This window comes from Rhincodon typus, chromosome 16, assembly GCF_021869965.1.
Source record: "Rhincodon typus isolate 14 chromosome 16, sRhiTyp1.1, whole genome shotgun sequence".
Classification (NCBI taxonomy): Eukaryota; Metazoa; Chordata; class Chondrichthyes; order Orectolobiformes; family Rhincodontidae; genus Rhincodon; species Rhincodon typus.
In genome coordinates this window covers 30,464,618-30,487,655 of record NC_063347.1, presented here as the reverse complement: position 1 = coordinate 30,487,655, position 23,038 = coordinate 30,464,618, and the positions used below count along the sequence as shown (strand labels likewise).

Below are 23,038 nucleotides of genomic sequence, written 5' to 3'. Positions count from 1 at the left end.
AAGAAAGAGCTTCTCTACCATTCCTTATGGCAATTCCAAAAGCAGAACTTGGGTTCCAAATTACAAGTGCTTAACCAGATTTCCAGATGACAACTGAAAGAGACCAGTTATTTTTTATAACTGAACAGCTATTGGTCAGAGTGGAGAGCTTTGTGGTTGTTTGCTACCACAATTTTGTAAGAAGAACAGATCATGAAAAAAAAAAATTAAATTAAGCATTCTATTTTTTCCACTTTAACAGCTTCAAATTTAAACTGACACTGGAGATGCCAATCAATCCCTGGAGGAAACAGAATTAGTAGATTCAGTCTATAATCCAAGTAGATAGATTTATTTATTGAAACTCCATGACTTGGTCTTCCTGATTATAAATTGAATATCCATGGTGGACAAGCAATATCATCCATGGACATGTAATGGTAGTTTCCTTCCAATTCTTAGGACTTGTGCCACCTGCTTCTGGCAGCCAATTAAGTTACTCCACACTTACTTGAAAATCCCCTCACTCTTGCTAGAGTGTACTGAACTTCTAAAGTAGCGCAATAGCTTTTAAAGAAAAGCTCTCTTCATCCCTTCCACACTGAATTCACTCAATTGTTCAGTGTCTGGTTAAAAATGGTCAGTGAGGCCTGCAACTACCTCATGACCATGGCTGGGACTTTACTTGGCATCTTCAAAGATGGTAAATTTATCACAGGGCTTTTTGCAAATTATTTCTCCAACACTTAAATAAAAGGTCATCTCCAAAAAGATAACTCGAAAATGTAACAGTAATAATGCAAAGCCAACAGGTGGCAGAACTTAGCAATTTTAGTGTTGGGTAAAACAGACACCTTGTTCAAATATCCAGTTTGTACATTCATGCTGGAGCTAGAGTGAGCAAATGTGTAACAAGTGATCCAGTTGATAAATTTAGGTGCAAGGATAGTCCTGAGCATTTCACAAAATATTAAACTATGCAAGGGAAGGACATTCTTACTCATGCAATACCATTGACAAAAAGCAGCATGCTGGCTAATTTAAAAGAAGCACATTCTGCCGACCTCAGAGTCCACATGTCCAGTGCTGAAAACACACCATCCGGCCTTAATGGCCTTGCACTGAACAACTGGCTTTCCTCCTAGCCGAACTGGCCAATTAGGGATGGGGTAGGTAGAGTTTGAACACTGGTAGAGTCCTTGGACTTTTCAAACCGATTCTGGCGAATCTCTATTCGTTCCGCCCACAAGAAAAGTGCAACTTGTCTTAAAATCTCAATGTATGCAAGAGAGGTGTTCCCGAGCCACCATTAGTTGGAACCAAGTCACTGAGTGGAATAGGAAAGAAAAAAAGGAAAGAGACAGGAAACAGTTGCATTTGAAAAGAGACATCTGCATTTCAGTTTTCTACATTACAATGTATTTTGTTTTGTTTGCTAGAAAGCACCTCAATGCTACACATTAAACATTACATCCACTAATCCACCAGTTCATTTTAAATTTAAAGAATTTTGATCATTTAGTCTACATGGCATGGTGCTGATGGAAGTTATTTACACTGCCTACACGCAATGCTATGAATCTGGGGGTGTTGAAGTTGTGCCTTTTACACATCTCAAAACAAGGCAGTGCCACATGAATGCCATGATCATTACACTGTCCTGAGAAATGAAATTGCTAACAGCTTACAAAACTAATGGCATCAGCAACTGTTTTCAGATAATTGTTTTTGCTCCCACCAGCACTGCCATTCTCAAAAACAGGGAATGTTTTATTAATGGCCAAGACCAAATTTTCTTTTAAACCTGAAATAATCTAAAACCATTAACTTGAAATTGACAGCACAGACAAGCTAATTATATTAAACTGTTACAGCAAACCATGCAGCCAACTTTTAAATTTGACTAGTTTAGTGATAATTGACAACTATTCCATTTATTGGAACTAGAATGCAATTGCTGAAGTGGTTAAGTTACATAAACGCTTGCAATAACGCCAAATCTTCAAAAAACTGAAATGACAAATTGTTTTCCAAGAAATGAGTGGAGAGGAAAATAGTCTGGACAGTATTCAGAATCAGAAGAATGTTACCACTGCACATTCCTCTAAACTGTAAACATGAGCTAATTCTTCACATTTATGCCCTTTAGAGAGATTTCAATGAACTGCATTCAGAAATAAATGCAACCTCTGTTTAACAGATTTAACCTATTAACCATAGGCTGGACTGAGTTATTAGAACAGTGTGGGAGGATTAGAATACCACTGTTGCACTTTTAAAGTTTTCCTTTGTGAAAGGATTCAACTGAAAATCATCCCTGCTTGTGCAATCTTGTAAATATTGACTGAATTAAAAGTGCAATGAAATCATGACCAATTCCAAGTTAAAGATTCTTCACTTGACATTTTTCAAGTGCTGAGCTGACTCCAATGATGTAATTTCACTGTAGTCCAAATACTAGAGAACAGTTTCCAATAAACTGATTTTTATTTCCAACGTTACCAGGAATTTTCAGGTTCAGATCACAGATGCTTCCTACTGTTGCCTCCGACACAGCCTGCCTTCTGCGGGTGATGCTTTCTCTCATTCGGCCTTCACCAGTTACCTTCACTGCAAATGGACTCCCTGCAAAGTTTAAAAATTTGAGACAAACCCTTGTCACAACGTGAGTTTTGTAAATTGCGATGTGAAAAATTGCTTTTTCAATGTAGGATAAATCCTTGCTTATAGTGCAAGTTAAGCAATAATCTACCAGGTAGAAAAACCTAAACAGATACAGGAACGGTTTGTCTTCAGGCAAGAGCATTCCAAAAACCATGGAGATTGTTGGTTGAACCAAAGTACACAAATAGTTTAAATGTATTGATAGCATTTTGATCTTCACCTTCAAAGATAGGGTGAAATTTGAAAGCAATTAGTCAATAATAAGAAAGGAGAGAGAGCTTGTGATCCACTATGTAATGTCTCTCTTTTGGTCAGGGAGTCCAGATTCAAATCCCACCTGCTCTAAAAAGTGTGTGGCCTAATGTCTGTTTAGGAGTTTTTCCCCCCAATCAGCTGCACTACCTCAAGTCCAGCATGTTGCTCAAAAAAATCCTTGTTTGTCTTTGAGAAACTGCTGAACAAGTAGCAAGTAAATCAAAATGTGGAGCTAGCATAATAGATACTATTTTAATGGCAAGTCATGCTTTGCACTTATGTTGAACTTCAACACAAAAAAAAGTGTTGAGACCAGAATACAAAAGCAGACAGTTGGCAAGGGTAAAGTTGAGAAATAGCACCCCAAAATGTCAAATAAGAATTCAACCAGAAAGTTCAAGTTACCTACTACTTCATTAGTGTAAAGTAAATGGATTATTTGGCAGCCAATACTCATTAAGCACAGCTGATTCCAATTCAGACATATTGGAATTCACCAAGTGCCTAGGAAGATTTAAATACCCAAGAATGGGCCTACTGAAGTATATTCAACTATATACATTGCATAAAGTCAACTGGCATGGATTATTTGTATAAAAAATGCACTGTAAAATTGACAAGTTATTGCATTAGGTTTTCAAAAGCAAAGCTATGCATCCATTGTGTGACTATTTGCAGACAATAGTGTAGTTTACTTTTCTCACATCATACCTGGTACATGCTCATCTGCAAACTTAATGTAGACAATGTAAGTGCCTGGTTCAGTTGGACAGTAGAAAACTTTGCAGGTGCCTTCCTCAGTTTCCTCTGTATTAATGTCTACTTTGCTCGGGCCTTCAATAGATAGTGCAAGACCACCATAACCTGAAAACAAGATAAGGGCTGCACTTAAAAAGGCAATAATTTAAAACCCTTATTTTCAACATTCAAACCCATTTAACATGCTGCAGCCAATGGAATTATTTGAAAGATATCCTGGCAGGGACAATCCATCAATTTTATTAGTTTCTGGATAGAATTTTATAGAAACATTTACTGTAAAGTGTTACAGCATTTGGTACATCACTCCCCAGCTCAAGTGGCTGAGCTTTTTCTACACAGCAGTAAAAATTTAAGATTGCGATTGATACCTCAAGCTACAGACAAGGCCACTTGGGATGAGTATTTGGAAGAGTAGGGATCAGACTGACTCAAATGGGAAAAACAAACTTCACTTCAAATGGTGTTTCTTTATTGCAAGATTCCATGTTTCTGCAGCACAACCAAAAAACCCTGTATGTTTCAGAAAGTATTTGCCAGTTTGGCTCACCTGCATCTCTTGTATCCACAATGAAGTCAGACATTTCAAATGTTCGTCCTGCCTTCAAACCTGGTCCAGAAACCTTAACTCTACTGGCATCACCGATTTCAGACTGGCCAACCATAATGGTAATTGGGCTATTTGCCACATGTCTACCATTTTTCTTTATGCTGACAAGATGTTCACCAACTTCCCGTGGGATGAAGGAGATACCTATTGGTCAAAGAAGATGGTCAACTCAAATGTGAAACATCTTTGAGAATTGTTCATCTTCCTTTCTTAACCACACCCCAAAATATCAAACAAGTTATTACCAGACAGCCTGGTAGTACCAGCTACTCTAGTAGGAAATATTTCATTGAAAAGCCTCAACATCTTCATTTTGTCCTTTAAAAAGTGCCCTCTGCTAACAGTTCTTCTTTGGCTCAAAGAGCATGTTTCTTCACACAAGGGGAGGAAAGGCTCCAAATTATTGGAATAAGCTGCTTCAATGTTGTACATATTTGCTATTTGACAGCACAGTTACAACTATGCCTAGTGGAGAATTGCATGATTACTCAGCATGCTTTATGGGGCAAACTAAAGCTTGATAAAAGTTGAAAGATTTTACAGTTGCTAATATACATCATGGTTATTTCAACCTACTGAAGTTAAAGTATTCTTAAAACGTTTCATTCTCTTGAGGGAGAACTTTAGCACTTACCAATGTGGTTGTTTGGTAGCCTCTTCAGCAAGCATGGCTCATCCTGGCCAGACGGAGATTTAATGCTAGCAGATAGCAAACTAAGGTCACTTTCATTGATGTCTAGGGAGATGTCAGCAGCTGACCCAACCTTAACTTGTGACCTTCGCCGACTGTCATCTGAAAACAACCAGGTGGCTTGGGTCAGTTATTTCTTTGGTGCCATTTAAACGGGCAAAAGCAAGCTCAGTGTTTAAAGCTAAGAAAGCTCAGAAAAAAGTAAGTTTTGAATCAAGCTAGCAAGTTGATGCTCACTTAAAAGGAAACTTCCAGTCTAAAAAAGGGTTATGGAAATAATCAAACCTGGTCCTAAAAATCCAGTTATACCTCCATTTAAAGTTCTGGTCAGTTCAAAGACTTCCTATTGATTAGAGGGGAAAGGGGTGGGGACTGATGGAGAGAAGGATCTTTTCACATACGGCAAGTGCGTAGACTCCCTGATGTCAGTCTAAGTGGAGGGATCAAGTCCTGATTATAGTAATTAGAACAAAAAAAAAAATCACTAAATCCAGGTTTGACTCCAATGTCACTTGAATTGTTTAACTCCCCCTACAGTTTTTTTCATCAGTACAGTTTAAGCTTAGTTCATTCCTACAATTTCATTGGAAAATAAAAATCACAGCAATAATGCAACCATCAGCATTACACTTAATTTGAAAACAGACTTTCATCCCCTCATTGCAGAATCTTTAAGAGCTAAGAGGAGCTTTTCTCTTAAAGTCCCAAACTCAAAATAAGAGCAGTGAGATCCTGAGTGAATGCACAGGACATGTGGCAGAACAAAGAATGGACTCAAAAACTGAAAAAAGGCAGCAAGACAATAAGATCATTCCTCAGATGCTCAGTTTTGCAATTGGTAAATCTGGAAGTTAGACAGTGGATTTCTGACAAGTTGAAAATCAGAACACATCAGAAGATTAGATGACAGGATTAAGTAACAGGTGTTATCCACTGATATTGCTAGAGCAGTGATTTTGTTTTGAATGATTGGATGAACGATTCCTTTCTTTCCCACCACCCCAACATGGTCATGCTACCAAGTTGTGGCAGAAGTGCCCCCAGCTTCTGATGTAATGGAGTTTGCCATCCAGTCCTTCACCCAGCTGAAGGAGATCCAATGCACAGCAATTTCAGTACAGGATGAAAGGATGATTAAGTCACATTCAGCTGAGACTGAGGTACAAAAAGCTGTCTACAAGACAATGTGGAGCTAGAAGGGGCAAGACCCAGAATAGATTGGGTTTGGGAACAAGGGAATAAAAAGGGGGTAGTGAGGAAAACAAGTGGCCAAAGATAGAGATCAAATTCACCAGGTTACTGGGAGAAACCAAGCAGAGGAAGCAGCCATCTGGTCTTTTGACTGCTTCAGCATTCAATGACCTTGGCTCATCGGCTAACTAAGGTATCCTGTTCCTACTTCCTCCATAAATCCACTTTATTCTTTTAGTCCCAAGAAGGTTTCTAATGGGAAGCTCGATACAAAATGTTTTAGCCTCAGAATTCCACAGGCTCACCACTCTGGGTGAAGAGATTTCCTGTCAGTCTTAAATGCTCCTCCCCATATTCTTAGACACGTGACCCCTGGTTCTGGTGTTCCTGGTCATCAGGAATATCTAATTTATCCTGTCTAGTCCTAGAGTTTTGGGTTACAAGAGCCCCCATTCTTCTAAACTTGGTAGAGAAGAAATCAAGCCTGCCATCCCTGGAATCAGACTGGTAAACTTTCATGACGCTCCCCATAGCTAGAACATCCTTCCTCAGATGAGGTCAAAGTTGCACAGTACTTCAGATGTAGTCCCACCAATACCCTGTGAAATTGAAGCAGGATACCTCTGCTCCTTTACACAAATCCTCTTTCATGAAAGAAAATTTACCATTTGCCTTCACCACCTGCTGCACTAGAAAGGCAGCAAGAGGTGCATGATGAATGGACCACCAAGAAATGTTTAAAAAAGTCAAACAAAAAAGGTTAATTAAAAAGTAGGAAGAGATAGTTGAGTGGGTAAAGAGAAGGGGAAATGTGAAATTTAAGTGTTGAAACTTGAAGTATAGGAGACAAACATTAAGAGTAGACTTGGTTGACTTGAAGAAAAAAAAATGTGCATGATTAAGCTGGCTGGCTGTGTCAGTGGGCTGAATGGCCTCCGATTTTACATTATCTTAGCACCTTCCTGCTGTCACGTGGAAGGATCATTTAGATTTGCAAAACAACTGTGCAATCTGACATTATCCCAACCAGTACATTAGTTCGATAACTACAATTTAAAGAGTTTGACAATGATACAACAGTTAACTATAAATCAATTCCAAATACATTTACCATGTTTTACAGTTCAGAATTCTCCCATAATCAAATGGATTCAAGTTCCACTGTACTGTGACTTTGTCCAAGGATTTTAAGTTGCTAGGACACAAGTAGCTTTAATTAGAATTGCTAAAACTACTTAAAGTGGATAAACTCTTAATTATGAACTGTTTTGTTTCGTTTGATAGTCACTACTCAATTCCATTGAATATTGATTATTACCTGTAATTTTGGCAGTGAAAGGGCTCCCAGGAATGTGTTTCTCATTGTATTTGACAAGGATACTGTAATCACCTGGCAAAGTTGGGAGGTAAGAGACTGTACAGGTACCATCCTTATTATCTACACAACTGATTTCTGCTTTAGAAGGCCCCTCAATGGCCAAGTCCAGGCCTCCTGTGTTGGGGAGAAAAAGGAATAAAACACTTAATACTCAGTCTGATCTTGTACCATTCTTCAAGAAATGAAATCTACCTCAGCACCTAAAAATCCATAGTGCTTGAGAAAGTTGCAGTTAAATGAACATCTACATCAATACATTTAAAAAGTACCAGACAGACAACATGAAAACACATGAGCAAGTCTGTTACTTAATGCCACCATCTCTAAAGTGGTTCCAGTTTGCTGAGCAAGTTTACCTGAAAAATGTAATTATCTGGGAGCACAGAATTGATGACCTTGCTATTGTACTTGGTTCAAATTTCTACATGCAATAAAAAGGAAGCGGAATATAATTTGACACCACATTACTAAGACCAAAGACCCAGTGATTTCTAGCCAACTTGATCAGCGTTCACATTCTATAGTGGTGTTACACATTTAATATATTTACCTTCTCCAGCATCTTCAGTTACAATTGTGAAAGTAGCTGGTTTGTTGACAACACCATAGACAAGGCCTGGGCCATAAGCAGACACATGCCCACTACCTCCGTAATTCACAAAGAACTGTAGTGGACTCTCTGAAAGTAAAATCAAGTAGTGTCAATACATTGACCTTACCCATATTGTACCTGGCTTTTAAGTGTATTAAAAGCTGAAGCACTCTTTAGGGCTAGCTGAATAAAATGCCAATTACCTTAATTACTCAGTTGGGAAAGCTACTTGTAGATTGACCATTCCTAGATCACCGATTTTTCAAAATGGATTTACCATAGTAGTTAGCTTGCTTGTTTTAAGACTTTTTGCTTATCAAAGCATGGTAATGGAAACAACAGCAAAGTGGAGACGCATCACATCGTTTGTGAGCTATGTTGCTAAATCCTCTATACATAACCTCAATCCTTACTTTGGCAATGACTGGACCATAGACCAAAACAAAATCAAATTAGTTTTGTAGATTACTGACAGCACATGTCAGGATGGAAAGCACTACTGGGAAATATGGTGGAGGCCAATTCCAACTAAGGCATTCAAAATAGCATTTCTTTATTAAAATCCTTTAATGCACAGGTCTACATGGAAGTGGACAGACACTAATAATTGATGCCTATTTGGAGTGCCCAGTGCAGGCAAATGGCGGCTGTCTATACTGTAGTTATTCGGAATCTCAGCAAACAAAATCAAAATGGACATTTTAAAGATTTAGGTAATGAGTTCAAAATATTACCACTTGGATAGGTGAACATGAGCAAGGGTATGTTCTATGCATTTGAGAACTGAACTAAAAGTGCAAGATGACAATGTTTCTAGACTTGCTGGAAGCACAGTCATGAATACCTGGAATATGACTGCCATTATATTTGATGTGCATCTCATGTAGTCCAGCTTCAGTTGGAGCATACTTTACAGTCACAGTACCATCCTTGTTATCAATTATTTCTGGCTTAGCGGTTTTGTTCGAAGGCATGTGAACTTCACCTATGGAAGGCGTATAGAACTAGTCAAATACAAGATAACTGCAAGATATAGGCTAACAATTGTACATGGAAAAATGTCAAAATACTTTCCCACATGGAAATTGTAATTCAAAGTTCAGTAGAGGCACCACTTCTGACAAATCTAAATAAGGCAAAAAATCTTCCAGTTTTATCTTGATGTTGTGCAAAGAGAAGTTTTGCAATTACACCAACCAAAAGAACAGCAATAATCCGTAAAGCTGCCAAAATGCTAATTCCCTTCATATTATTTCAATTTTTAAACTCAGTTTGACAGAAATCAAGTTTAAAAATTTATCCTTCCAGTCTTGCCTTTTTACATTACAGTAGGAAGTTGGGCTACATTTGTTTTTCATACCAGCTATGCAGTGGATGGGTTTTTTGAAAAAAAAAAGTGAGGCTATTGGAAACTTAGAGGTGGGGCATTTCCTATATATTGGAAAAGTGGACTTGACTGTTTGCAGGAGTGAGGACGGACAGAAGATTTGTGTGTTAGATCTTGGAGTTCTGGCAAGGCCAGCATTTGCTACCCCATCCCTTGTTAATAGTGCAATGCAACAGTTACTAGTTTCTATCTGCAAAGAGTCAATTGGGAGAAGTTAAATTATATTTCCTGGGATTTAAATTCCAAATAAACCTTAATCACCCAAGCTGAACACATTAGGGTAAAAGAGACAAGGTGCAGAGCTGGATGAACACAGCAGGCCAAGCAGCATCAGAGGATTAGAAAGGCTGACGTTTCAGGCCTAGACCCTTCATCAGAAGGGTCTAGGCCCGAAACGTCAGCCTTTCTACTCGGATTCTCCAGCATCTGCAGTTCCTACTATCTGATTCAACATTAGGGTAAATATGGGTAGGTACAGAAACACTGATTAGCAAAGATTCATGAGGGGGTGGACTTAATGTTACAGCTGTACCTTTCAGGCATGAAACTGGGAAATATCTTAGAGAAAAAGCATTACAAGTCAACTTTCTTGCCAATAAATATCACAACATGCTTCCATAGTGCAGGAAAAATTTCTAAATAACGCAAATTTCTTCATAATTTCATTGTGAGACTATACTGAGAGTGGCAAACTGTACCTGTGATTTCCCCGGTCCTGAGTGCAAAAGGAATGACAATATCAAAAGGTTTCAAGCCAAGACCATCCATTCCATCAACTGGTGGGTATGCTCCATCAAGAACCTTAGGAACACAGGGAGAAAAACCCTTCAAAAAAAAGTGTGCCATGAAAATCAAAAATGTTTGTGACCATAAGTGATTACTGCAGTGAGAAAAGAGAATATATAATTTCACTTTCAGAAACTAAACTAGGTACATCTTGCAGGTTACTGAATTGATACAAGATTCCAGGAATCAGTGTCAGGGATTCACAATGCCAGAACGATCAGCAGCTACTTCAACTGCAAAAGCCAGAAAGTGGCCTCCCAATGTTAACACGTGAGCAGGGCTCCATTTACTGCTCTAAATCGATTCAGCTCCAACTGGGACTATGTTAGCTGTAACAAGAGGTTTGATTTAACTAAAAAGTTAACTATTACAATTGCAACTGTGGAGTGCAATAGAAATAACGATAGAAAAACAGCATGAGCTGTAGACTTATTGACTTGTGCCTGCAAAGAACAAAAGCACCAAAAGATGTGGAAAGCAAAAGATCAAGTGCAATCTCAAGTCAACAAATTGGCATATTCTCATTAAACTACATTGTAATACTTCAAACATTCAAAACTATTCAGTTTTAGATTCTCAATGTTGTAGCTAAAGCCTAAAATCAAATTCTTCCATCAAAACCACATTGATGACCTTAGCAAGTTTACACATGCACAAGAACATCAATTAGACAGTAGGGAGAGAAGTATTTAACTGGAGAGCAGCAGTTAAAAGGAGAAACAGTTCAGATTCATAATTTTAAATGTCAGGCTCTGCCTGCTTTGAATTGCAGAATAAGAGTAGATTGAAGATCATTGTATAAAACAGGTGGTGCTTACCAAGTTTATTCAAATACACCACAGGATCAGTCCCTTCAGCCCACTGAGGCTACACTGATTCCTAATCCGTCAGGCCTGCTATTTATTGCCCATATGCAGTTTCTATCCTGCAGTTTGTCTATCAAGATTTGCCTTCATGTTGCTAATGTGCCTGCTTCCTCCACCACTGGAGGTGTTCCAGACACACCAAAGAGATTTCCTAGCACTTCTCCCCTAAACTTAACTCTCACCTTGAACCTGTCTCTTGTCGTGGACCTTCCCAACCTGGGAAAGCCTGACTATTCACTTTTCATACTTTTTACTTTTTTTTTTAAAAAGACCTCTCAGGTTACCCCGCAGCCTTTCTAGTGAAAGGAAATGAAAACTGCGAATTCAGTGAAAGTTAGAAGCAGATTGGTTTAACTTGTTAATCCAAATTATACTTTTTGGTGCATGAAGATATTCAGTGAATTAACATTCTTACACCATTGTTGTTATCTAGGACTGCCACTTTCACAGCAAAAAGTTGCTAACAAACCAACCATATGGAAAACACTAGTATCTACACCAATTTAATATAATCCCTATCGATTTAATATCCACAAAAAACTCAATCAATGCTTCAAATGAGATTAAAAGTTTCCACTTAATTTCAGTTTTAAATGCCTGATCAGTTATTCATTTTACATTCTAGAGCACTGGAATACCACAGTTGGGGCAAGGAGTGGTAAAATTCCCACATGCTGACACTTGGATTTAAAAATCCTTCAAGCAGCCCAGTTGGCATCTACTTCATCTGCTAAGTTATGAAGTAGCATAATATTACTTCACTTATTTTCCAACATCAGGTCATGCCTGTCTTCTTTTAGGACCAGGAGGTAAACAGTGCTGTTGATTTATTCAATTCATGCAAGCAATAGGAATTTTCTGGCCCATTGCTTCCTAGTTAAATCCATACTTCAGCTGACAAATGTCTAATGACATGAACTGCAAGGGAGGAAAACAAACAGTCCCCACTAAAATACCCTTGCAACACACCAAAAGAACAGATAGAAAATTTGTCATTTATAGAAATCTGCTTCTCGTTCAGTAATTTTTTGGCAGAAATGGGAATTTATTCAGCAGGTTGCCTCTTAAGTTTAAATTTTCTTGTAAATTTGCAATTGGTGCACTGTCAGAACTTTGAATCCCAACACACACAAGACACTACTACACACCAGTCTACAAGCAGAAGGGACTGCAATTTGAGATACTGCATCTTGAACACCCAAAGCCTCTGATAATGAGACTAAGCCATAAACATGACAGACAGACAGATTCACCTGTTTAAAAAAGTGTGATTTACATCAGCTAAAGTAAAATTTATAGTAGCTAGACACTGGACAGAAAAATCATTGAAGAAAAATCAAGCAGTCCAGATGGCAGGTCCCAGCAAGCTGTGAACACTAGCTTTGGAAGGAAAAAAAACAGAGAAAGAGAAAGTTTAATGTATTAAAATCTGTACCCAGGGTTGGAAGCCAGGGGGATAAGCATTTAGAGATTGCTGTTGCTGTTGTACCAGCTGCTGTGGCACTACTGGAACTTCATCTGTGGCCTAGGTGAATGGTAAATAGCAAGTTAGTTTTATTAAAATCAAAAAAGTGTTTGAACAGTTTCATTGAATTGTCATCTAGCTGTTTAGCCTGTCATTACATTGCTCCACATGGATGAATTTTACAGTGCTTAATATAGTTACTGACCAGATTTAACCAAGTTGATTAAAATACATAAATACTCAAAATATAAGAAGACCAGTTATCATTCATTAAACCATAGCACACTTTGTACATTCACCTCCATCTTTAAAAACTCATTTTTGTAAATCATCTTTCAACATTATGGCACAAGCAATGTATAAATTTGTTGCACAAACTGGTATTCAAAGCTTGTGGTAAAACAGATATGATCATAGAGACAACTGAGGTCAACCATGGAAGAAATTTCTGGAATTCAACCTGCATCACAATGTCCTTCTCTTTCTCCCCCAAATAGAATACAAGGTCATGACTTTAGTTTAAGATACAACCTGAAGTACAGAGGCCATTTCACCCATTTGTACCCACGCTGCCCAACCCCACCTTCCTGGGTTTTGTCTGTAGCACAAAACTGCATTTGCAGTGGCTTAACATGCTAAGGATTTCCAATTCAGGAAGTCAACTAAAAACCACTATCACCCTGGATGGAAAAGTCCTCAATTTCCTTTAATCCTTCTCATGAGAATTGGCAGTGCAGGAATTCACTAAGCATGTTGAGTCACCTGCAAGATTGGTTTTAGGACACAGATAGCTCATTACTCAAAGTTAAATCGAAATACCACAATATAGAATAATCACTTCTCATTTGTGGAGAAACTTAACTCTGCTGGGTACTTTTAAATGACCACTGGAGGGGGTGGGGGAAATAAGATCAATACAGTAACAGATTAAATGACCTCTAGATTATAAAGTTTAAACAAACTGGAGAAGTCAGAGACAGAACTCCAAGCTGTTATTAGGTTAACAGAATCCCCAAAAGCAAATTGACAGTGCTAAGCATTTAAAGAAGGTCAATGAAATAAATATATTCCAATGTGCTGGGGACTCATGATATTTTGTGGTTGGAACAAAGAAACTTGGTCATATTTATTTCGGATTCTTTGACCAAGTATGCCACGAGTGAAGATCAACTAGAAAGCTATTAGAAAAGCAATATACTTGCTAAAAATTATCAAAAACACTACAGAAGACCTTGGTGTATGTCAGTGACAAGAATGGTATGGATTAATAAGTTTAATTCAGGAATATTAAAAATAAAGGCTAAAGTAGTCAAGTGGATATGGAGGCAGCATTACTGGAGAAATTTTCACATGGAAACTATTTAATGGTTTAGGGAGCAAAATTTGGATTGCACTCAATGCCAAAAAGACTGCAACAAAAGTATGGAGACATTCACTAGGAATCCTCTCAAATATTTGGAATTTAAATCTGGTGCAAGAAAGAGGATTTGCAGCGAAAGAGTGGTGAAGACAGCATTTGGCATGCTTGTGTCTTTGTTGGTCAGTGCATTCAGTATAGGAGTTAGGATATCAAGTTGCAGCTGTAGGGGACATAGATCACTTAATCTTATTCAATTCTGGTCTCCCTACCACAAGGTATGAGCTTGAAGAGGGTTCAAAGAGATTTAAAAGGATGCTGCTGGGATTGAAGGGTTACAGCTATAGGGAGAGGTTGAATAAGTTAAACCGAGAACAGAAATTCCAAGAACAGAAACAAGAGATTCTTCAGTTCAAGTAGTTTTTGACTTAGACATTCATCAGGAGCAGGAATTGGCCATTCATTAATATGGCTGATATGACTGCAACAGGCAAATCTACATTCCCACGTCTGCAATAGCCTTTCACCCCAGTATAAAGAATCTACCTCTACCTTGGAAGAAATATTGAAGGATTCTGAATTCACCACCTTAGCCTTTAGAAAGAACCTGGACCATCAAATCTACTTGATTCATTTTAATTAGGCAACCCCCAATTTAAAAACTGACCATGGTATTAGATCTTCATCAGATAAGCCAGAAAAGAAATTTGGCCTTAAATGCAGAACAAGTTTGCTACACACAAATTGCTATACAATTGACAATTTTTCTTCCTCTTGCAATCAAGGAACTGATGTGGCATATTTCTGGGTCAAAAAATGCTTAATGTCCAGTCTTCATACGGAGAGGATGCACTTTTACAAGTGATTGTGCAGTAGAGCTGCCTCAAATAGTACATGTGGTGATTCTGCTTTGACTTGCACTTGGGCTACAGATTGATTAGCTAGCAGGCCTGCCCAACCAGGAAGACTATGAAACTGCTAGGTTGAGAAGGAATGAAATCTGCTAGAAGGTAAAGTAGGCTTCCATCAGCAAATGCTAATAAAAACTAAGTTACTCCCTACTCCATCTACTTTGGATCAAATACAGTGCAAAAGACTTTTTCCCCTCCATAATGAAAAAGGAGACACCAAATATAAGGTAGCTCACCACAACACTGAATGGACTGTTGGCAACATCCACTCCTCCAAAGCGGACATAAACAATATATGTTCCTTTTTCAGGTGCTGTATAGAAGATGTTGTAAGTTCCATCATCATTTTCAATAACATCTGCCTCCACTTCAGTGCCATCAGGGGTGCAGATAGTGCAGGTGACTTTACCCTTGCCTGCAGCTTTTGCATCCACCTTCATTCCAAGTTCATCACCCAACTGAACAGTGGGTCCAAGACCAGAACCTTAAGAGACAGTAAAAATTAAAGCACTATGCAATTTCAAGTTCACATTTTAAATCCACTCAAGTTTAAGTTGGGAAATCTGGTCATTTGTTTAAGTTAAAGCAATTGGACAACTCTTTTCCAAGATAATAAGCCTGCAAACTATTAGTCTTAAATTTTGTTGACTAGGAGCACCCCTAGACAAGTCAGCCTGTGTGTCGTCAATCCCTAAATTGCAGTAGAGGTGGTGATGCAGAGTTGTTGCCTCAAAAAAAAAAAAAAAAGGGAATCCAGCTGGTGTAGGTACACAGTGCTGTTGGAGTTCCAGGTTTTTGTATAAAAAAGTGACAAAGGAATTACAATGTAGTTCTAGGTCAGAATGGAGTGGCTTACAGGGAAACCTACAGGTGATGGTATTTATGTATTATGACAGTCAATCTTAGATACCAAAGATTCAGAAACAGGTTTCTGATTCTATTCCAAAGTTGTTGGGTTTTCAGAGGGTGGTGAATTGCCACGATTTACACAACCATATGGGATCAACCCAATTAGCAATTAATACACTTATTGCAAGAATCATTTTCTAGGTAATAATTACACATTCCCTGAAACAAGAATTTAGACCACTTTGAAAAATCATTGCTACAAATCTCATTACACTAAAGTAAAACCTGCCACTTACCTGACATTGTACACTTGCTGGCATCACCAGTAGCTGCTGCACGGATTCGGTAAGGAGATGCTGGGATCTCATCACCTCCATATTTGATTACAATGGTGTAACGTCCAGTCTTGTCTGGTATGTAGGAAACTTTGTAGGTGCCATCATTATTATTGTGGATGTTAGCTTTCTTTGGCTTCCCTTCTTGGTCCTTTAGGCAAGACAAGATGTCTTTATCACAATACAGGATTAACCTTCAGTGAAATCAACATTAACTATTTTAGTCAAATTTGGAATGTCAATTTTGCCTCTGGGTAAACTCCCAGGATTCCAAGATGTCAGGTATTTTCACATTTACCATGTTGAATTTTATGTCGGTCAATTGTAAGTCTTATTCCAGAAGAGACAAAAAGTGGCTTTTATGTATCCAAAGATTTTAAAATCAATACTCAAATCTGTGAAAACATGGTTCTAACCTACTCACAGGTAGAACATTCTGGCAAGGTGGGTATTTGTGCACAAGTGGCCAAAAAGTTCAGTAACTTGTACCATGATAATACCAAATGAAGCCTTCTGCTTGCTCTTGCAAATAAAAGTTGATGTGAAGCAAGCAACTATGAAGGAGGACTAATTTAAAAACAGTGTCATGTCGGCACAAAATTCAAGGTTGCAAACTTGGCAAAATCAGCAGTACTTTTAGGGAAGCATGCACAGAAAAATGTCACAAGCAAGAGTTGTACTTATGCTATTAGAGGTAGTTATACACTGCTTCAGAAAGATTAGTAATTCAAAAGCATGTTGCCACACCTGCCATTCTCACTTAGTTCATTGCCAGGTGATCAGAAAAAGCTCTGTTGTGTTATGCAGAACCTGTCACTTACTGCAGAAAGCAACAGTAAAAGTTACCTTCAAAGGCTATTTTTAAAAAAAAAAAAAGTGCTGCTCCATATACAGCTGCTAGCTTAAGTGAAGCAGGTTTTCACCAATATGGGAGAATGTCTTTGATCTTTGGAAGCTTAACTAGTTTAATGTACCTTGACAAGGCACTTTCTGTAGTGAATTACAGAAACACTGGCTCCTCAAATTTACAGCTTCATGCTGGTCTAAAATTTATCACAATGCAAAAAACTGGATCCCCATACAGATCATATTTCCTCAGTATCAACAAAAAAGTTAGTTTAGTTTAGAGTAGATGCTCCATTTTAGGAGAAGCCACAAGTATTATACAAAGCTAGTAGCTCTTAAATACTGGGATTAGTTACTTAATGTTAAGTAATAATTACATTGTCCACTTCTTCCTCCCCGCCCAAGGCACAGCTAGGAGAACCCTTCATACATTAATGGTGGGGTTAAGACTTCAAGTCTGTCCAAACAAACTTTGGACCAATTTAAAACAGTCTGGTTGAAGTGGGCATGTGGTCAGTTGCTAATCAGCCTAAATTATATAGCTGATTTTGAAAATTACAGTATTCAGCAATTTTAGGCTAAACCTATTAAAATACAAAAATTTTTGTTACAGGGTCTTTAAATGCCAGAATTGATATTAATTCATCAGCATTTAAAATTAACCAGGACAGCCAGCTTATTTACCCACTTCTCATTTGCATGGTATAGGTTTAAAGTTGCCTGGTTTTGCTATAGATCTATGTTTATTCAACTGAAGTGAAAAAAGGGAAACCTACAGTTACGTGTACTGAAAGGAGTCCTTCTCCAGCATCTTGGGCATCGATAGTAAATTCCACAGGTAAACTAGCTGGTACCCCAGAGGTGAGGCCTGGCCCACTGGCTTTCACTTTGCTGGCATCATGAGTTGGTAGAACCTTCACCCTGAAAGGACTAGACAAGAGAGAGAGAGTGGTAATTGATCTGGCATATAAAAAGAATATAAAATCAAGAATCAACTTATGGTTTACACTCTGTAACAAAGCTGTTTAATTTCATTAGGAATTACTAAAAAATCTGAAAACTTTCAAAGTCAGTCTGAAATGTATTTATTTATTTTCAAAAGAAATTTCACTTCAATCCACCCAGCAGTAGGATGCACATTTAATTACTGAAACAGAACTGCAGAGCCAGGTTTGCGGTCATGGAGAGTGACAGATTAGAACTTTCTCTTATTGCAATAGTAAAAAATTTTGCTTATGCAAAACCACATTGTCTCAAATATATTATTAAATTTGAGTTAATGACATTTGAATTTCCAAAAGTCACAGCTTTGCTGTATATAGGGTGACCAGCTTCGTGCAGCCTGCTCAAAGTTTCAATGCAGTCAGCCCAGAGCTGACCTCCCACAGAAAAACATGGATGTTCAAAACCAAAAGAAACTGGTCAAAATGCACTCTAGCTCACAGGATACAAGGCTGAATCCCAATGTTCCCGGGGAGAATATTTATATATGCATCTGTGACAAATTGTTGAGCAATGTTTATGATCACAATAGAAAATCCATGCATTTACTTGACTTTAAAGGGAAGATGACTTGCCATTGCTAGATTACTCCTGAGACACAGGTAAGTGTTGAGGACAATTTTACATTAATGTCATTACCAAAAGATGCAAGTTAAAAGCTAAACTTCAATTACAATATCTTAGCATCCTATTAAATTTAAATAATTTAAATCCTATTACTGGCATCAAAACATGGCCCAAATCAGGTGCAATTGGGTTTCATCTGGGGAGGTATTTGATAGCACAGCTTAACTTGACAGTAATCTGCCTTGCAAGTAGAGAAAAACTATTTGTAGAATGAACCTAAGCCAGGAAACCCTTTACATTTAAATTGTTTAAGTCAGACAGTACATAAAGAGAATGGTTTTATTCTTTATCTTTAGTTTGACGATAACAAAAAGTTCTGTAGAAGATGAACAGCAAAAAAAATTCTGCTTCGTTCATCCAAGTTAAGTTTGTTACCTGCGAGGTATGTCTTCATCTCCGTACTGCACAGAAACAGAATATAGCCCTTCAAGTGAAGGGGTGTAGGTGACTGTGTGAGTGCCATCACCGTTATCAATGACTTCAGCAGGCTCAATTAGGCCTGGAGGAGGGGGAAGAGACAAGAGAAAAATCAGTCAAAAACTAAAAGCAAAAAGATAATCATGTTTTCATTAATTCAAGTAGTCAGGGTGCAGCCAAAGCTGATTAGCTGTGTTTTAAACAGTACACTGCCTTAAATTAGTACCTAGCGTTGCAGAATGGAACAAAACCTGCAGAGTCAATAAACATTTTACAAAGTTTTAGTGCATTTAACAATAAGTCATCCAAAAGTCAGTGATAAAAATTTGTTGGAGCCTGGGTAGTCAGTTAATTGAAAATTGTTCACTAAATTAGTGAATATTAAAATTCCAGGACTACTCAAAAAGTTATGCATTTTTGAAGGCTTGCTTCAGACATGAGTAACACTGAAAAGTTGTAGTTTTGTTATATTGGCTGTGAAATCATGTTAAAATCCATTTCCAACAATAGAAATTTCAAATGTTGGATGCTGAAAAAATTAATTTGAAAATATTAACACATTGGGAATTGGAGTTAAAGATGGTACATGTATGAAATTCTGACGTTAAATCCAAGAAAAAGCAAAGCAAAGCAAAGCAGAGGAATCCCATTTAATTGGAATCTTTGCTACATGCTTTGGAGGGTTAGCATGCCAAGATCATAGAAACATAATTCTGAGATTAAAAGCAATTCTTAAAAATTTAAGAAGATCTCCAACATTATGACTGGAAATTTCAAGATAACCAGAAGCAAACCCAAACCAAAAAGAAAAAACTTTCAATGAGCAAAAAACGTTGGAGGGAATTTCCTACCATTGTCAGGAATGATGAGAATCATGACTAATGGAAGCTGTGAAGTAATCAGTCATTCGAGATTCTTTACAGAAGCATGTCCAGCATTTAATAAAATTTAAGTTTTAAAACTGCATCATGTAAAAATGTCAAGATAAGACATGCAATTAGCACTGATTAAAATGTTTTCATTTAAAAAAAGGGGTTTTAGAAAACCTGGGGGGGGCTAAAATAGAAGGTAAGATTTAAAAAAAAACAAAAGATGACTAAACACAACAAAACTGGGTTAGTGAGACAACATGGAGCTAAAACTCTACTTAAAGCATTAAGCCTAGCAAATTCTACTTGGCCTCTTAAAAGCAGACAGGACCAGCACAACTGTTCCTGGTCACATGCCCACCACCTTTCTTGCCTTGCTGAGATAAAGCAGCTCAAATCCAAACCTGTCTCACTGTCATCGTTCTTGATCTCACCTTTAAAGAAGTCTGTAATTGTTTTCAGAGGACTGCGCTATGACTGGGGCAGTGCCTCACCAACTAGAACAGAAAACTTTTACTTGCAGCAAATTGGAATAGTGGCTGACAGTGTGACAACTGATACCCTTACCAAAAATAGTACTGCATTCCCTAGGCATCAAGTGGGTCCAAAAAAAAAAAACTTTTAGTCTGTGTCCTGATTAAGAAATTCCACTCCCAGCTAAAAATCACAGGCATGTACTCAGATCAAACTGTACCATGTGCTTTTTACATTCATACGTAGAGTCCTTATCTTCTGCTCTTCTAGAGATTATTTGTATACATCTGCAACTGTGACCTGGCTTTTTGAATCAAAAAGCCAGTGAAAATTGCCTAATATAACCTTACCTTTTGGTCCCAACACAGCTACTTGAAGAGGGGCTTTTCCAGCTTTGCTACAATCCACAGTGAAACATTGTGGAACTTTGGCTCTTACTCCTGAACTCAGCCCAGGTCCACTACATTTCACTTTGCCTGGATCCACAATATCCTTGACTGGTACCTTAAATGGGCTGCCTACAAAAAGATACAATGCTTTGAATTTTGGATAATCATACTCCAGTTTTGCTCAAATACGAGTAGAGACTTTAGTCTAACAGTGTTTAAACATGACAATTACACGAAAGCACATTAATGCACAAAATGCTGTACCTATAAATCTGAATATTGCTGTAAAATGCATGTCCAAACAGAATTGCCTAACTAACAAGTTACATGAATAGGGTGGCAGTGAGTGTCAAAATGGTAAGTTCATCTAGGTAGTCAAAAGAATTTTTCATTCCATGGCACAGAAATTAATTTGAAAAATTACCTAGAGTGGCAAGATCCCAGAAATATTTATAAGTTATATTCAACCAATTGTGTATCTTTGGAACAACTAGTCAGCCAAAAAAACCAAGTCCCCTCTACAATGGGGTGTTGAAATAGATAGTTAAAAAAAAAAGCATAGATTTGTTCTAGATTCAATAACCATATCATCCTTAGCTTTACCAGGTATGTGCTGTCCTCCATAGGTAATATTCAAGTCATAGTCGCCAGGGGTGTATGGAGTGTATTCAACACTGCAGCTACCATCTTTATTATCTTTGCAAGAGATCTTTGCTTCTGAAGGTCCTTCAACAGTAATCCCAAGGCCACCAGTACCTGCTCCCCTGTGTTAAAGAGGTCCATTACTAGCAAAGTCTTGAGACTACTTGAATTAATACCAAACTACAATAAAAAGATCAGAGCATAACTGGTACGCAGAATAAATTACAACTCATGCAGACAGGCAAACTGAAGTGTCATTAAAACTGAAATTAACATCACTGCCATAGAGCAGTTTAAGAATGTAGTCTACAAAGTAAAATATTGATAAATTTACATGTACACCCAAGGAGTGGGATTATACAATGAAGTGCCCATTGGAGGAGTTCAATAAAACAAATAGATTAAGTTTTCTTCATTTGATGGCAGCAGACTTGGATTGGGAATGTAGATCAGTGTAGGATGGGAGAGAAAAAGAAAGAAAGGAAAGGAAAGGAAAGGCAGGCAAATAGTTAAAATGTTCAGTCCAGTACAAAAAAGAAACTCGAGAATAGCCTCCCCTTCAGCTACGACAAGCTTCAAAAGTTGACTCTCCACAGATGCTACTAGACCTGTGGAGAGTCTCCAGTATTTTGATCTTGCAGATCTGGTATATTGCTTTTATTCATTGTGCATCCAACAAGATAGTTCAGGAATGTGGGGAAATTCCTTGTATTGTGATCTAGCAATGTTCGTGTACCAAGAGCACACCGATCTCCAAGACCTAATAAGTTTATTACCTTGTTACTACTGAGAATTTATTCACTTTATTGGTCAAGCCCTCCTGCAGTCCAGGTCCACTTGCTGAGACACGTGTAGGGTCACATCCTTCTGTGACCCCTACCTTGAATGGGGTATTCAGAATTGGTGCATCATCATAGGTTACATCAACACTGTGTACACCTGCACAAAAACACAGCTAATTTTCATACTTATGGTGGTTAGAACCTTTACCTTGTCTCAGCCCCAAAACTAAATTTATCAATTTGCAACTGCCAAAGTACAAAACCTTTTGAAATAAGCTATGGCTTGCACCAAAATTTAAAACTAGGATCAAATTGTTTCCAGCAGTCAATTTCTGAAAGCAGAACTTTTAGGCCCCTGGTCAGAGTTCTCACAGTAACAGCCTTTACTACAATAATGGTGTGCTATGTATCCTTTTGCCCAACTTGTCCTAAAGCATTGCATTTGTGTAATGAAGTATCAATTTTCTGCCTCATTGAGGCAAAATGCTTCAACAGACAAGGCAGAAAAGTCAGTGATATTTATACATCTAGGTGCTTTGAAAGAGAAAAAGAGGACACCATTGGAAATTTAATGATGCCTTCTCACAAGTGACTTTCCATCATACCCTTTTCATATGGTGTGTATTCCACTGCATATGTTCCGTTCCTGTTATCCTTGATCAGACAATCAGTGCTAGCTCCTGAAGGATTTGTGATGCTTGCTCTAATGTGGTTTCCTCCCACTTTGGTCAGTGAGCTTGCATCAACTGTAAAGTCAGTTGTGGCATCACAGAAAACTCCTACAAAAAAAGAAAAGCAATATAAATGACAGAAAACTTGAGACAAAAAAGGAAAACAAAAAAATTGAACATTACCGTAATAGTAGGAACTGCAGATGCTGGAGAATGAGATAACAAGGTGTAGAGCTGGATGAAC

General features: G+C 37.9%; 1 protein-coding gene across 2 annotated transcripts in view; it reads right to left on the bottom strand.

Annotated features, from left to right (window-relative positions):
- Positions 1 to 23,038, bottom strand: part of LOC109929423 (filamin-B) — a 133,706-nt gene that overhangs the window by 19,309 nt on the left and 91,359 nt on the right. Inside the window, exons 23-39 of one of the 2 annotated variants that reach the window (XM_048606251.1) lie at positions 22,729 to 22,902; positions 22,118 to 22,280; positions 21,303 to 21,463; positions 20,661 to 20,828; positions 18,926 to 19,049; positions 17,698 to 17,851; positions 16,037 to 16,226; positions 15,128 to 15,375; positions 12,594 to 12,683; positions 10,205 to 10,307; positions 8,964 to 9,104; positions 8,078 to 8,206; positions 7,468 to 7,641; positions 4,902 to 5,060; positions 4,208 to 4,411; positions 3,610 to 3,762; positions 2,482 to 2,604 (exon numbers count right to left, since the gene is read on the bottom strand). In XM_048606251.1, the coding sequence (XP_048462208.1) occupies positions 2,482 to 2,604; positions 3,610 to 3,762; positions 4,208 to 4,411; positions 4,902 to 5,060; positions 7,468 to 7,641; positions 8,078 to 8,206; positions 8,964 to 9,104; positions 10,205 to 10,307; positions 12,594 to 12,683; positions 15,128 to 15,375; positions 16,037 to 16,226; positions 17,698 to 17,851; positions 18,926 to 19,049; positions 20,661 to 20,828; positions 21,303 to 21,463; positions 22,118 to 22,280; positions 22,729 to 22,902 (2,658 nt within the window). The remainder of the gene's footprint in view (positions 1 to 2,481; positions 2,605 to 3,609; positions 3,763 to 4,207; positions 4,412 to 4,901; positions 5,061 to 7,467; positions 7,642 to 8,077; positions 8,207 to 8,963; positions 9,105 to 10,204; positions 10,308 to 12,593; positions 12,684 to 15,127; positions 15,376 to 16,036; positions 16,227 to 17,697; positions 17,852 to 18,925; positions 19,050 to 20,660; positions 20,829 to 21,302; positions 21,464 to 22,117; positions 22,281 to 22,728; positions 22,903 to 23,038) is intronic. The other variant, XM_048606252.1, reaches the window with a different exon arrangement.